General features: G+C 46.4%; 1 protein-coding gene across 1 annotated transcript in view; it reads left to right on the forward strand.

Moving 5' to 3' along the window:
• The first annotated feature begins 904 nt into the window (after positions 1 to 904).
• FBN1 (fibrillin 1) overlaps positions 905 to 16,220 on the forward strand; it is a 164,873-nt gene continuing 149,557 nt past the window's right edge. Inside the window, exons 1-3 of the mRNA XM_083371054.1 lie at positions 905 to 1,120; positions 1,856 to 2,029; positions 12,970 to 13,450. Of these exons, the coding sequence (XP_083227180.1) occupies positions 1,981 to 2,029; positions 12,970 to 13,450 (530 nt within the window). The 5' untranslated portion in view covers positions 905 to 1,120; positions 1,856 to 1,980. The remainder of the gene's footprint in view (positions 1,121 to 1,855; positions 2,030 to 12,969; positions 13,451 to 16,220) is intronic.

A 16,220-nucleotide genomic window follows, 5' to 3' on the forward strand; every position in this document is an offset into this window, starting at 1 on the left:
ATACAGAAAACTGATAATGCCAACCCCTAACCTAGAAGCTTCTCAGGATAAATGGATTATAAATTTTAGTTGTGTTGTATAGCTGGAATATGTTCCATTTGATCTTGAGAAGATTTATTCAAAACCTTGGATCTCTGAAGGTTTTGAGGATAATATCAGGTAAGAACACAATTGTCTCTAGGCTTAACTTATCTTTTAACTTATCTTTTCAGTTTAAAGGAGTTTGTTTAAAGTAGTTATAGCTATTTTACTCCCTAAAGGAAGATGGAGGTCTCTAAAATTTCTGGATTTTTAACCTTTCCCTTATCATGAATTCTTCATATGAAAATCTTCACCTACCCTTTGAATCTTTTAATGTGCAGAGCTAATGGAGTGCTCTTTTTCAAGAAAGGGAGAAAGAGAAAAACCCTACTCAAACCAGTGCCTGAAATTCCACGGAAAGTATTGGGCTTTTAAACAAGAACACAGCTTGTGGTGAGTTCTACTCTTTGTGATTTTTCTCCAAAGTGCCAGGAGAATTTTTTTTTATCTTATATAAAAATTGGGTCTTAAGCCTCTAAAAAAACACAAACTAGGTATTTGAGGTAATACGAAGAATTCTTCCATTTTGTTTTGTATAATCTTCAGCATTCTGGTAAACCTTCAGCCGCTTCCACATGGTGATGCTTTAAATTTATTGTTCTTTATGACCCATCACAGTGCACATGTTTTGAAGGGCAGTTCAAAAGCCTGTAAATAAATGGAAAGTAGTCTTACTTTCCAAAATTGAGCTTCACCATACTTTTGGTCCCTAGAGTAACCAAATTTCCAGTGTTCTCTTTTCTGCAATAGTTACAATACTTAAAGCATAGCTAAGCACCAGCCAGTCAGCTTTGGTTGATCTCAAAGTCTTGGATAGGAGATACATCAGGAAGTCCCAAGGCTACAAGCTATTCTGAGAAGGCAAAAATACACCCCAGAAGAAGACAGTGTCAAACCACTTCCCTACTGTTCCCAAGAAGACTTATTTGGACATGTCTGTCAAGTCATCAGAAGTTAAGGATGACCTGAAAATCTTTAAAAAACAACAACAACTGCATATCTGGGCATTCTGCCACTTCTCTGTGTGTGTCACAAGAAGGTTAGCCTTTGCCCCACTTGTTCTCCAAAATACATATTGTAAATTTTTGGTTCAGTCGAGTTTGGAATTAAAATTTAATCTGGTTTAAAGTTAGCCTTCGTTATATTTTGCATCATGGAGAAACTTGGCAGGATACTAAATCTAGCCTCCAACTGCCATGTAGACCTGAGAATTTAACAGAAGCTTTCAGAGAACTAATCCATTTATATGATGTTTTTTAAAGCACAGGTGAGATACATACACACGTAATTTAAGATTTCCATTAGCCCTCTTGAGGCACAGATATCCTTTTAGGTCAGGGGTCTTCAAACTTGGCCCTTTTATGACTTGTGGACTTCAACTCCCAGAATTCCTCAGCCAAGTTTGAAGACCCCTGTTTTAGGTGAAGCTTCTCAGCTTTTGATAAAAGTTTGTACTCAGTTCAGTTCCTTCTCTAGCCAAGATTTGGCCTATGTTGAATATGAATTGCTCAGGCAGATATTTCACTCATACAAGGTTGCTTTTCAAAACTCATTGATTTTGTAAGCCTACTCTGCAACATTTCTTTGTTTCGCTGTTAAATGTCTGTACCTTGTAAGCAAAAATATTTGTGGGTCAACATACCCAATCTCCAACAATATTTTGAACTCTGAAGCAAGGTTACTTCAGTTTTCTCTCCCAAATAGCTAAATCTTCTTTCCTGAGTCAAAATTCAAGTTTTTGTGGTGATTCTACGAAAGCTTTCTGTCTTTCTAGTTGGATATTTTAAGAACTGCACCATCTTGGCTTTGGTCGGTAAGGAGATGAGTCACCAATGACGAAGATCTGTGCAACTTTTGATCCAGAGTCTTGGTTCAACTATCGTTATTTTCCTGGCTAAGATGCTCACGTGGAAAGCAGTTTTAGCAGTTCTGCAGAAGATGGATTTTGGTAACTGCACCTTACTGTGTAGAGTGAGATAAATTGTATTTGCTGAAATTCCTGCTTTGCGTATCTCTTGGAGGTAAGACACATACATGCAGCCCCGTTCCTCAAGATATCTGGTTCCCATAATTTTGAACCCAATCATTTTCAGAATACGTTCTCCAGTACAAAGTGGTGGTGGAAGCCAGAATGTAATTAACTAGCTGTAGAATATACGAGTGTTTGTGTGTCAAAGGTCCCATAGAGAATTCCTAATGTTTCTGTTTTAAAAGGGCAGAATTTGATAGCAGAGACTTCTGAGTAATTTATCAGATGTATCTCCCACCTGCTATTTAGGAGCTCAAGGGGACAAAAATAATGTTTCCTTTCTCTTATTTTCCCTACAACATTGGCTTTAGGATTGGATGGATGTTATCTGATCTCTTCATCCATCACAATCCAAGTTATCTGGACTAGTGATCTGGTGTGCAATGATGTAATTAGCAATTGCTATTCAGAATGTATCATAAGGAGTAGCCTCTAAGTAATATTAGTTTATTATTGGTTTATTATTTTGTCATGGCTGCAACATTAACCAAAGATCTTTGTAAAATCTTTGAATGTTTTGAAGTTCTCCTATGCTTTTGAACTGTCTTTTCATTACTGCCTTCTATAACAAACTGGACTTTGGGGGGAGGTGTTACCATGTAGTACCACTTACTACTGAGGATAAACTAAAGGTGGTGGTGGGGGGAAGAGGAATTGCATTCTGTGACAGATACGAAGGGGAGATCTCAAGGATGCATAATTTGGCATGCATGGGTCTTTCTCATAAGAAAGTGGTGTTAGTTGATTTGCATGTTTCTTTATACATTATGTAGATTCTTAGTCAAACATTGTTCTTTGTTTTAAGAACACACTGCAGGGGAAAACAGATTAGAGAAAGCTGCCTTTGCTGCAGATGGGGTCCAGGCATCTCATATGTCGAAACGCCTCTTAACCATGGTGTGTTTTCTAAGTCAGAACCAAACACATCACATGATGGCGAATTGTTATGTATAAATACAGCCACTGTGGTTCCTCAACATGTTGTACCAACTAACCTTTAGTGGCTCATTCATCAGACTGTTATTAAACAATCCATGGCTTAGTGCAAAGCACAAACCTAGCCAATTCCCGGTTTTATCTGAACCTCTAGGTCAGAATTTTCCTTCCAGCCCTACTTGGTGGTTCTGGGTTTTGAAAAGGGATCTTCTGGATAGAAAGCAAGCTTGGGATGACTGTGTCATGAGTCCACCTAGAAAATAACCGGTGTGTGTGTGTATGTGTGTGTGCGTGCGATAGCTCGGCAGTTAAGGACGCTGAACGTGACTGCCCAGGTTCGAGACCATAGTGCCGCAGGACGGGGTGATCTCCCATTACTTGCCTCAGCTCCTGCCCACCTAGTAGTTTGAAAGCCTGCGAATGCAAGTACATAAATAGGTACCACTTTGTGGGAAGGTAACAGCGTTCTGTGTACTTTGGCATATAGTCATCCTGGCCACATGATCCTGGAAGTGTCTTCGAACAACAGTGGACCCCTTGGCTAAGAAACAGAGATAAACACCGCCCTCTAAAGTCAGAAACAACTGGACAGGGCAAACTTTAACTTTTACCTTTATTTATAGATAGTTGGTCTGGACTGCACATTATGTTCTGCATGCACAATAGTGGCCTTGCAGGACTAGAACTAGCCTGTATCAAAATCTCTGAATTTGCATTTGTTTTTTTTTACCTTGCACCACTTGAGCATCACCCCTTAGAAACCAAAAGCATAGATCAGCGGTTCCCAACCTTTTCTATACCCCGCACCCCTAGAACGCTTCTGATATATTCTCACACCCCTTACAAATGTAATACCTGGTTATGCATATACACTATAATTTTTGAAACTTCTAAACCCAAATTTTCACACTCCCTGGAATATCGTCTCGCCCCCCCTTGGGGTGTGAATGCCCCCCCCCGCCTGAGTTGAGAACCCCTGCCGTAAATCTACTAAAGTTAAACTGAATTTGCTTTTTATCTGAGTTTGTCTATTGGGACTGCTTAGTTCTCTTTCTTAAAAATAAAGCCCCAGGACCAGTGGTGGGATTCAGCACCACTTTGGCAGAACCGGTAGCTAATTTTTTTGTTGCCCAGTCCCAGAATGGACTTCCAGAAGCGGCCTCCACACGGAGAACCGGTTGTTCACCTATTTGAATCCCACCACTGTCCAGGAGGAAACTACTTTTTCCCCCACTGCTGTCATTCCGTTTCAGCTAAATAACTTGTTCATGTTGTCCTTTGCGGTAAGAAGGATTTTTATGAATCCCTCCCCCCTCCTTCTTTGGAATAATGTTGAAGATATTTTGCACTGGAAGGAATTCAAAAGCTGAGGCAAAGAACAGACAATTTCTTCGGCAGTAAGAGCCCGCTGTTCCCTTCTGGCAAATTAGCTAGCAACACTTTAAACAATAAAATAAAATAACACCCCAAAGAAATGGATCAGCTCTCGCCCAATATGCCATGTTAATTGATAGGTGGTCTCCATAGTTCATGCTATTATCTCATATACTGTCATCCGCATTGTTTTTAGCAGCAGGGCAAGGCAACAGCAAAATACATCACCACAGCTGTCCCAATGGACACAGAAAAAAAAATTATGAAACTCTAATTGGCTTCTTATGTGGGCTGAATAACTCTTCAGCAGCTGAAGACAGATTCTGAGAAATGCAAGCTCCTATTAAGATAAGCCTCTGTTGTTTTCCTTCCCTGGGGACATTTTATTTATTTATTTATTTATTTATTAGTTTTTATAAACCGCCCTTCTCCCGAGGGACTCGGGGCGGTGTATAGAGGAAGGAAGGTATACAGATCGAACAATAAAAATAATAAGAAACACTAATGAACACAAACTGGGACCCCAATTAACGCTATCATGCCAGGCCAGCCTGCTGAAACAGGAAAGTTTTTAAGTCGCGACGGAAGGTACGGAGGTCAGGGGCCATCCGGATTTCTGTTGGTAAGGTGTTCCAGAGGGCTGGCGCACCCACTGAGGATTCTAGGCAGGGTTCATGTCAAAATGTGGTGTAGTTTGGGCTTAGCCTGTGGAATGAACCAAACCACGGTGGTTTGCAAGCCATCTTTTATGTTTATGCTTGAGGTGTGAATGGAGCCATGGGGGGGGGGTCTTTTTCAATAAACCAGGTTTAAAGCAAACCAGGTCTTTGCACGCAGGATGAACATCGTCAACCTGTTCTTCTTTTTGTCCAATATTGGATGTTTCCGTTTTTAAAGATAACGTTCTTGTATCAGTTTCATCTATGATTTCAATGGATGATCAATGATTTCCAGATTTGTTTTGCTATCAATCCTCAGCCCAGGGGAAAACAGGTTTTATCTCTAATGAGATTGACCGAAAGGGGATTTGTACAGCTTTATTCAATCAGATGCAAAACAGATAAATTTTGCTGTTTTCTTTAATGCCAAATTGGATGGTTTTACTTAATACCTCATGGAGTGATTTATAAAAATCTCCGAGAATGAATTGCGTCGGGTTATATGTGGTTGAGCTGGTTATTTGCAAGGCTGTGCGAAGATCTGGGCATTTCTGTAATCATGATTGCTTACTCTGAAGTTCTGAACAATGAAATTCAGACTGCAAGCTGCTTTACATAATTCTTTATTAGTATCATTTGACAGTCCGTCGCTTCAACTTTGGCTCTCAAATGAATATGTGAACTCCCAAAGGATGGCATTTCGGTTAGCAATGAATGTTAGTCTGGGTTTCTACAACATGGGGTGCAACCCCCGCTTTTGTCCATTTGCTACTATTTTACTCCTAATTGTGACCGTCTGCTTAATTGGAACCTTACACACATTGTTTTGTCTGAACTAGGATGGTCTTCGTTTCAGTTTACAGAAATTGGAACTGAACTTTATATCAGACCTCAGAGCATTGTAAATTCAAAATGGGAATTTCTCCAGGTACAGCAGTGCAAAAATGAATTAATACGGATCTCATTGGCCTGTGAGCTTCATCCACATAGCGGGTATGAACAATGGTACAATTTTAAGAAGGCGTGTTTTAAGGGCCTCTGTCCAGTGCCCTTTTCTCAGCCCTGTACCTATCTAGGTACATGTTTAGAAGGTGTAAAATTTGATGTTTTGATTGTGGGGTCCTTGAGACTGTCTGAGCTGGGTAGTTTTCTTGCAGACGTTTCATGACCCAACTAGGTAACATCATCAGTGCTGGAAGGGAGTGGGGTTTGTTCTCTGTTTATATACAAGTGGCTTGCCCTGTCAGTGTTGGGGAGAGTGTTTTTGATGGTTCCTTGATTAGGCTGTTGTTTACTGTTTGTTTAAGTTTGTAATCCCTTAATTGGGATTTGTTTACTACTTGATTGTTGGTCTCTATTAATCTGTCAGAGATTACTAGTTTTGTTTTTTTGCTAAAAAAGATCTGTTGGGTACTCTGTTGAATTAATATTAAATAAGATTGATCTTACTCTTAATGAATTTCCTTTCAACCTGTGCCCCAATAAGTCATTCCTCACATCCCCAAGAGCTAAATGCATTGCATTTTACAAAAAGGAACGGAATGAGTACATACAACAGGAGTACATGCCGCTATTAATCCCTCGTGACTTGTCACACAGAACAATTGTGGACTCGCTAAAATTGAAACGCTGTTTTCCAAAGTGGGCCTTATTTTACCAGTGGAACCTAGAGAAGGAACTTCAAAGGTGCTTTTTCAAAAGGCCACCGGACTTGGTTTTCCCCTGAAAATGTTTCACTTCTCATCCAAGAAGCTTCTTCAGTTATGACTGAATGGTGGAGGGGGGGGGGGGGAAAGGATTTATTCCATCCTCCTTGGCTAATGAACAGATGACTGCAAGGAACATAAATCTGTCCATCCTCCACCAGCCAGAACTGAAGAAACGTCTTGGCTGAGAAGCAAAATGTCTTCAAGCAAAAAAAAAAAAAAAAAGGCCAGCTGACTTTGAAAAAAGGGACGACCCATCACCTGGATCAGAGGTCCCCAACCTCTGTAAGGGGTTTGCCATCGGGCTGCAGGAACAGCTGGCGAGTGTGCACGTTTGCACAAGCAGTGGGCAAGCCTGCAAGCACATGCTCCATTTAAGTCAGTGGCAGGCAACGTGCACGCCACTCGTGCAAATGGATCTGCATGCCTGCTTGCCGGCCGCTCGCACGGAACCCTGTCCTCACTTCCCCCCCACACTCTGGTCTGGAAAGCTAAAAACTTTGGGGGACTCTGACCTGGATGACTGAGAATCTCCAGAGATATTACAAAGGAATATTACAATACAATGAATAAAATGTGAAGTAACACAAAGCAAAAAATGCAACTCCTCTTGCACAGCGGGGGAAATTTTTATTATGTTTTGGAGGAATCAAAAAAAGGATTGATTTTGGAATTCCATCCCATCCCAAATTCACAAGGTCCCCTTTTACCCCAAATAATGTGCTGGGGTATTTGAGGTGACTTTTAAATCCGCATAATTGTGGTTCCTTTGGATCGATGTTTTGAGGCCAGGAAGCTGCTGGGAATCCCAAATGACCGCTAATGTAAAAATTGGCCGGGTATGTTGCAACTTGACAAACTCCCCGATTTTGTCATGTCAGGCCGGCGGGAATTAATAAAAAAACAACAACAAAAAAAGGGAAAGAAATGTAGACAAGCTCCGGAGCTGATGCCAAAAGGTGTGGGCTCTCCTTTTTTTGCAGATTGTATGACGATATGCAGGCCTAGGTTGTATATATTCTGCCTACTTGCAGCAAAGAATTTTGGCAAACCGCATCATGCGATTGTTGCTTCTTTTTCTTCGACTAGCGGAAGTCAAGTTGGAATGTCACGTTTTGCAATCGGCAGTCTATTTTTAATTTAACCAGAATTCACAGCCCGCAGGCATTTGTTTTACAGGATAGGGACCGTGATTCTGTTCTCCACGCTCCAAAGGCTTTCCCACCCCAGCCATGCGCAGAGGGACAGCCGCAGTGTGAGCGTGATGGCTTGAACATAAGGGAACACTACATTGGCAAGTGTCATTTTTGCTTTCTTGGCAGCTGTGCCTTAAAGCAGAACAAAGGCCTTTCCTGTGAGCCCGACCCGGTTTTGTGGCCAGTGAAGATGTGGCATGGAACCTACGTGCACATCTGGTGCTCTTTAATCCACTGCAGAAAACAGGGTTGGCTTTTTTTTTTTTGCTCAGCGCTGAGAAGGGAGCAGCAGTACAGATGCCTTTGATGTGTGTCAGGGTGGGACTCCCAGACACTATTGAAGTATAGTTTCATCCAGAATGACCAGGAGGTGTAATTGCTCAACATCTGGAGAAGGCAAAGGGTTCGCCACTCTGGGTCCTGGATGAGCAATAAGCAGCCAAGAGGTGTGGTACACAACTTCAACTCCCACCCATCCCCAATGGGGAGCAGGAGTAGGAGTGAGGCTGGGTAGTCCAGATGTTGCGCTAAGCCACAATGCCGCTGGCTTGGTGTGCTGTAGGGAGCCAGCAATTTTTGCTTTGTCGAGAAACCTGGGTGAAAACAAACCATGTTCCTTGACTCACGACCATACATTTCGCCACTGTTTGAACTTGCAGCAGCAATGGGGGAAAAAAGGTGACTTACAACCGGTCCTTGCACTTACGACTGCTGTACCCTTCCCCCCTAGTCAGGTGATCAAAATCTGGTTGCTTGGCAACCAGCATGGCTTCCGAGGGTGGCAACATCCTGGGATCACCATCTGCAACCTTCCCCGGCTGGTTTCTGACCAGCACACTCAAAGAGAAGAGATGGATTTGCTTAATGTCTGTGCGATTCACTTCATAACCGTGGCAAAAAAAAAAAAGGTTATAAAATCGGAGGTGACTCAGTTACAAACCGCCTTGCTTTAGCCATGGAAATTCTGCCCGCCCCCCAAACTGTGGCCATAAATCAAGGACTCATTATTGGGAAATGGGAGTCCAGCACACATGACTGGATGTGCGCATGACCAAATAAAACCAGAATGTAGATTGTCTGGTATTGTTGTCAGGTATTGTGGGATCCCAGCCAATGCCTGGGCAAAGAAAGTTTTATGACTTTAGGTAATTATTTGCTTTGCCATCGATAGCCAATCCCGGCAGCCATGTTCCTTTTGTGCTTTAGACCAGGGGTCCCCAACCTCCAATCGGTGGACCGGCACCGGGCCATGGCATGCCAGCAACCGGTCCACACAAACAAGCAAAGCCTCATCCATGGGATGCGGGCAGCACACAAAACCACGCACCCTCCAGTCCACGGAAATACCTCTCTCCACCGAACCGGTCCCTGATGCCTAAAAGGTTGGGGATCTCTGCTTTAGACCAAAACAGGTTTTTGAGCAGAGAACGTAAGAGTTGGAAGGGACCTTGGAGGTTATGTAGTCCAACCCCCTGCTCAAGCAGGAGATCCTACACCATTTCTGACCGATGGCAGTCCAGTCTCTTCTTGAAAGCGTCCAGTGATGAAACTCCCACAATATCTGAAGGCAACTTCTGTTCCACTGGTTGATTGTCCTCAGTGTCAGAGGATTTCTCCTTATTTCTCTCCTTGATTAGTTTTCACCTATTGTTCCCTGTCTGGCCTTCAGGTGCTTTGGAAAATAGATTGGACACCCCCCCTCCTCTCTGTGACAGCCCCTCAGCTGAAATATTATGCAGTTGCCTAGTTACTCCTTGTGTTAGTTGCTACAGGAGACGCTGAAAAACTACCTGCCCATCATGTATATAATGTCCTCTTTTTTTAGTTAATTCCTTCTTTCATCTTTAACTGTAGGCATAACAATGTCCATAAACGCTAAAGAATTCGCCCATTTACAGTAGCTATGAAAATGTATTTTTAAGTAAACGCTGCCTTGAAAGGGAAGTCAATGCCTGCTCTAGCTTTCTGATTGGCAGCGGCTAAGAGAGGAATGTCTTGATTTGGGGGAAGTCCTTGACTTGTGACGACGACAACGGAGCCCAAAATTTCCATTGCTAAGCGAGGCAGTGGTTAAATGAGCTTTGTCCCATTTTATGATCTTTCTTGCCACGGTTGTTGCATGAATCGTGGCACTTGTTAAGTTAGCAATATGGTTGTCAAGGAAATCTGGCTTTGGTTTGGTTGCAAAAGGGGATCACACACACACACACACACACACACACACCACACACACCCCCGGGACACTGCAACCGTCATAAATATGAGACAGTTGCCAAGCGTCCGGATTTTGATCACACGACCCTGGGGACGCTGCAAGGGTTGGTAAGCGTGAAAAATAGTCGTAAGTGCTGTTGTAACTTCAAACAGTCACTAAATCAGGGGTCTTCAAACTTGGCCCTTTTATGACTTGTGGACTTCAACTCCCAGAACTCCTCAGCCAGGCACGCGTGCCTGGCTGAGGAGTTCTGGGAGTTGAAGTCCACAAGTCATAAAAGGGCCAAGTTTGAAGACCCCTGCACTAAATGAACAGTTGCAATTTGAGGACTAACAGATTCAACAGCTTTGTGTGTCAGCTAATGCTATGCAAAAGCCACTCTTCTTTGACGAGGGCCCAAAGGGTCATTTCTTCAAAAGGCAGCATTAACTTTGCCCATGCTTCTAAGAAAGGCTGGGCGCCTCCTGGTCCCACCACCAAAGCTTCTGGGAACACGGCAACCGATTGCTGAGCCTTGAAGACATCTGAGAGCCTGCTAAGACCCAGTCCCTGGCACAGAGTTCATCATCTATCAGAATTCTTAAACGAGGGTGGGAACTCATGTGTCATGTTATTAGGTAAACATCTCCAGAACATTAGACTGAGTGGCTTTGCAAGCGACATAGGAGCGGCTTATTGTGGTTTTCCAAAAGGCAAGCAACTTCTCCCTGGGGACCCATTTTTTACATATGTGAGGACATAGCATAAAAACAACGTGCTGTACAGTCCCCGGTGCCAAGGCTTAGCTTATTCTATAAAGAGGCATGCATGCTGTTATGTATCTCTTGGTCTTAAAAACTTTATAGGCATGTATAATAGGCACCACCTCGCCCAAATTAAGCACTTCCAATTCCTTGCAGATTTAAGGAATGACAGCCTCTTAAGTTCCAACTTAGACTGGGGGGGGGGGAAACTCATGATATTCCAGCTGTAGCTGGATCGAATTTGAGGAAGAATATGAGGGATGACACACCTCTGAAGCTGGAATTCATGCATCCAGCTTCAGATTCAGTTACTCTGAAGGAAACACCCAGAGTCATCTTATAGGGGAGATGGGTGGGATGGAAAAGTAGATAGATAGATGGATGGATGGATGGATGGATGGATGGATGGATGGATGGATGGATGGATGGATGGATGGATGGATGGATAGATAGATAGATAGATAGATAGATAGGTGGGTGGGTGGATGAAGAGAGAGAGAGAGAAAGAGAGAGAGAGAGAGAGAGAGAGAGAGAGAGAGAGAGAGAGAGAGAGAGAGAGAGAGAGAGAGAGAGAGAGAGAGAGAATGAGAATCAATAATACCACCAGGCTGTAACACTTACCTCTAGTTCTGCCTTTAGTTAGCAAAAAGGGGATTCTTATCCTCACCTGTTAGTAACAGGTATGGACTTCTTTCTACAGTGGTAGCTCATAACAGGTATCCAAGTTAGGAATCTTTCCTCCTAGGATGGAAATCTAAAAGGTCAAATGCGATCATCCCTAGTTCGGATAAAATCCACACAGGAGCCTACTTTTCCTTCGGCGTTGTCCATCAGCTGTCTCTATGGCCATTCGGTTGAGACACTTTTTTTCTGGGGGGGGGGGAGAAACCTGCCGAAGAGTTTTTTGCGCGGGAGGAGTCCTGTATCCCGCTCAGCGGGAGGAGTACGAACGCTCCCCCCTCCCACCCCCAGCCCCATTTGGTTTGAACCCGGGTTTGCTGCTGTCAACCGGTCCCAGGCAGCTCTGAGCGCCAGTAGCCGGGGGGGGGGCTATTCTCTCGCTGGTCTTCCAGGTCAGCCTCCAAGGCTGGCGGAGACGTGGATCGGTGGGACTCGGCGCCCACCGGAGCCTTCCAAAGAGGGCAGCCCAAGTCCGAAGGGCAGGAGGAGCCGCGGCCGTTGCGCTCAGCGACCCCCGGCTCCTCCAGACCGCGTCTCTTTCCCACCCACCCCCGCCGCCGCCCCCGGCCCCTGCGTTGCTTTGGGGAGGGGGGTGGTGGTCCCCGTTGGCCCCCAGGGCGCCCGCACGGACGAGACCAGAGGGAGGGAAGCTTTGGCCGGGGAAGAGCCCAGGAGTGGCTGGGCGGGGAGGGAGGGGGGGGGGCGGAGGCTTTTCTTTTCTCCCCCCCTCCCTTCTCTCTTCTCCCCCCCCCCCAATTCTCCTCCTTTTGCTGCTGCTCTGGTCCTCTCCTCTCCCCTCTCGCGAGAGAAAAGGGCGATACTTTGAAGAAGTGGGGGGAGTTGTTGGGGGGGAGCTCGAGGGGGGGGCCGAGAGGGGAGGGGAGGGGACAAGGAGGTGGAGGTGGAGGAGGAAAAGCGGGCGAAGGCAGAGCCAGCCAGCCAGCGAGGAAGGCGGCTAGGAGGCGAGCGAGCGAGCGGAGCGGAGCGGAGCGCTGGATGTGGCGACCCCCGTGGCAAGAAGGCTCAGACGCGGCGGCGGCGGCGGCGGCGGCTCCCGTGGGTGCAGCTCCTTCCCGGACGGGGCTCGGGGTGGGGGGGGGGGCTTTGCGGTGGGGCAGGAGAAGAAGAAGAAGGAGGAGAAGGAGGGAAAGAGCCGCCACTCGCCTTCCTCCACCTCCTCCTCCTGACAGCGCCGGGCTGCTGGGCGCGCGCGGGCATCCTTTTTTTTTTCTTTTTTGCAGAGGGCGCCAGCTTGGGGAAGGGGCGTCGCCTGCCAAGGCGGACGGGGCCGGGGCTGCCGGCCGTCTAACGGGGCTCTCTCGCCCGTCTCTCCCTCTCCTCCGCCCCAGGTCCGGCAGGGAGAGCCCGTGCTGAGCTCCCCGGGCTAGCCAAGGAAGGAAGGAAGGAAGGAAGGAAGGAAAGAAGGAAGGAAAGGAAGAAGGAGCCAGGCCAGGCGAGCCCCTTGCAGCGGCGCGGGCGCGATCCCAGGGCGCGGGGCAGCCTTTGCAGGCAGGAGTCGAGGAAGACGACGACGAGGAAGAGGAGGAGGAGGCAGCCGCGCCGCCGCCGCAGCATCCTCGCCTCCGCCGCCACCGCAGCCGAGATGCGGCTGGGCGGACTGCTCGTGACCGTCGCCTGGGGCTTCTCCGGGCTGCTGCTCGCCTCGCCTTCCCCGGGGGATGCGGGGGTCGCCGCCGCCGAGGGCAGCCTGAGAGCCGCCGAGGGCGCCTTCGCCTCCTTCGCCGCCGCCAAGGAGACCAACAGCCGGGCCAACCGGGCCAAGCGAAGAGGGCAGGCGGGCGGCGCCGCGGGACACGACGCGCTGAAAGGGTAATTGGCCGGGACGGAGGGGGGGGGAGGCCCGACCCGGCCGACCGGTTGGGAGGAGAAAGGGGGGCGGCAGGGAAAGGCAGGACCAGCCGTCGAGGACAGCTCTCGGGCCCCGCTCCCCGATCCCGCGGCGGGGTTGCCTGGGATGCGTTGGGTCCCCAAGCTGGAGAGTCCCAAGCGAAGCCTGGCACCCTCCAGATGTGCAGATGGGAGCTGTGAAAGGGATGTTCTGCCCCCTCCCCCCTTGCACAGCTGGAGGGCGCCGGCTGGATGGAATGGGACAACCCCCCTCCACCACCACCCCCGCGATCCTTGGAATCCAGCTTTCCAGAAGTGGGACCCCTCTGGATGCCTTGCTTCTTAAGGGCCGGAGGTATTTCTGCCCCCCACCTGACTTGTCAGGGGATGGAAGAGGCGCCCGGTGTGGTCCCTGCTTCGGAAGGATATGCTGGGTGTTGTCTGGAAAGGGAGCAGGTTCCTGGGCTGTCTCCCTGGCAACGTGGCTAAAAAGGATGCAGAGGTGGCAAAGGCAAGGTCGCGCAGCTGGAGTCCCAGGAAACCTCGCTTGCTTCCAAGGGGGCTCAGTCAGCTGGCCTGAATTAGTGCAAAACCGACTTGTCCTTCCATGCCAAGGAAATCCCGCAGCATCTTAGAGATGCTGCCTTTACTGGAGCAGCCGCTTATTTATCAAATTCATTTGCTGCCCGTCTCCCGGCTCAGTTGTCACGAAGTACAATTTACCTTCCTGGTTTTTGACAAGTTAGGCTGGGATACCTTGATTCATTAAAGCTCAACTTAGAAATATTTCAAGGGGAACAGACTGGGAACAAAGGGCATTTGCTGTAACTGCAGAGAAATTGCACGATTCCCTTTTTTCCCTCCTCAAGAAATACATTGTTTGCAGGCAGAATTTCCTATTTTCACTTGCTAGTATTCCTGTCCAGAAAGATCTTGCCGCTGCTTAAGTGGGGTGGGGGGGGGCAGGAGAACCTTAAATTCCTGGAAAACAGCTGCCAGAAGTGGGATTCTTCTATGAATGGAACATGGGGAAGAGGGAAATGAATAGTCAGAACAGTTGGGTGCTCTTCAGAGATAAGTTGCTTAAATTCTGACGAGCAAGTAGACTGCTAAGCTTGGGCAACTTCTGAGCGCCATTTGTACTTAGTTAAGTGTAGAGAAAGATTTAAAGCAGGTGCATATATTCGTATATTGTGCTTGCTTCCATAATTGTATCAAACCATCTGATTTCAGCACCAGCTAATAAGTTGCTCTATAAATATGGAGGGGTGTAGTACCACAATCAGTTGCATCGCTAAAGTTTGGGTTCCATTTGCTAAATACGTTGTTTTAAAGTTTTCAAGATAATTGGTTTTTTTGATGTGCAGTGATCATCCTACTACGGTACCAGTGGCCCGTGCGTATTTAGAACATAGAATAACAGGATTGGAAGGGACCTTGGAGGTCTCCCAAGCAGGAGACCTTATACCTTTCAGGACAAATGGCTGTCCAATCTTTTCTTGAGACAACAACAACACTTCGGCTCAGCAATTCCTCTCTATGATAATTCAGTAAATAATCTTGGGATATCTGTAGACTCACTGTGTTTGCTCTCACTAAGTGGATTCTGGTGGAGTTTATAATGTTGCATCTTGTTTTTGTTCCTCTCCCTGACAATGTGTTGTGGTCTTGTGTATTATGATTAAACTACAAAGATGCTAAGACTTAATAAGTTCAGGGTAAGTCCTGCGGAATTTATGGGAATGTTCTTTTAAAGTACACATGCATACAATTTGGCTTTTAAGTGGCTGTACATGAAACATTCTCTTTTGACCATGCATTGGCAGTGACAAATCTGGGGTTCAGAAACCTCAGGGATTTTTTCCCATTTGAATGGAGGAATCAGGAAGGTCAGTCTCCAAGAGTTTTACTGGCAGTGCCAAAAGTGAAAAAAAAAGCCTTTTTACAGAGCATGTAGAGATTCTGGTGGGGCTTTTTTGCAGATTTTATGAGCTACTTACAAATGGGGCTGTTTGTTGCCTTGTTCTACATTGGTCTTCTTGTGGCTTGGTAAAGATTGACACACACACACACACACACACACACACACACACACACACATATATATGAAGAAGAAGAGGAAGTTGGAAGGGACCTTGGAGGTCATCTAGTCCAACCCCCTGCTCAGGCAGGAAACCCTATACCATTTCAGACAAGTGGCTGGCCAGTCTCTTCTTAAAAACTTCCAGTGTTGGAGCATTCACCACTTCTGGAGGCAGGTTGTTCCACTGGTTAATTGCTCTAACTGTCAGGAAGTTTCTCCTTAGTTCTAGGTTGCTTCTCTCTTTGACTAGTTTCCATCCGTTGCTTCTTGTCCTGCCTTCAAGTGCTTTGGAGAATAGCTTGATTCCTTCTTCTTTGGGGCAGCCCCTGAGATATTGGAACACTGCTATCATGTCACCCCTCACCCTTCTCTTCATTAAACTACACATACCCAATTCCAGGAACCGTTCCCTATACTTTTTAGCCTCCAGTCCCCCAATCATCTTTGTTGCTCTTCTCTTTACCCTTTCTAGAGTCTCGACATCTTTTTTACATCGGGGTGACCAAAACTGGATGCAGTATTCCAGGTGTGGCCTTACCAAGGCATTGTAAATATATATATTCAGAATAACAGAGTTGGAAGGGACCTTGGAGGTCTTCTAGTCCAACTCACTGCGCAAGCAGGAGACCCTCTAGCATTCTGGACACATGGTTGTGTGTGTGCCAGGTG

The sequence above is a fragment of the Vipera ursinii genome (genome assembly GCF_947247035.1).
Source record: "Vipera ursinii genome assembly, chromosome: 11".
Lineage (NCBI taxonomy): Eukaryota > Metazoa > Chordata > Lepidosauria > Squamata > Viperidae > Vipera > Vipera ursinii.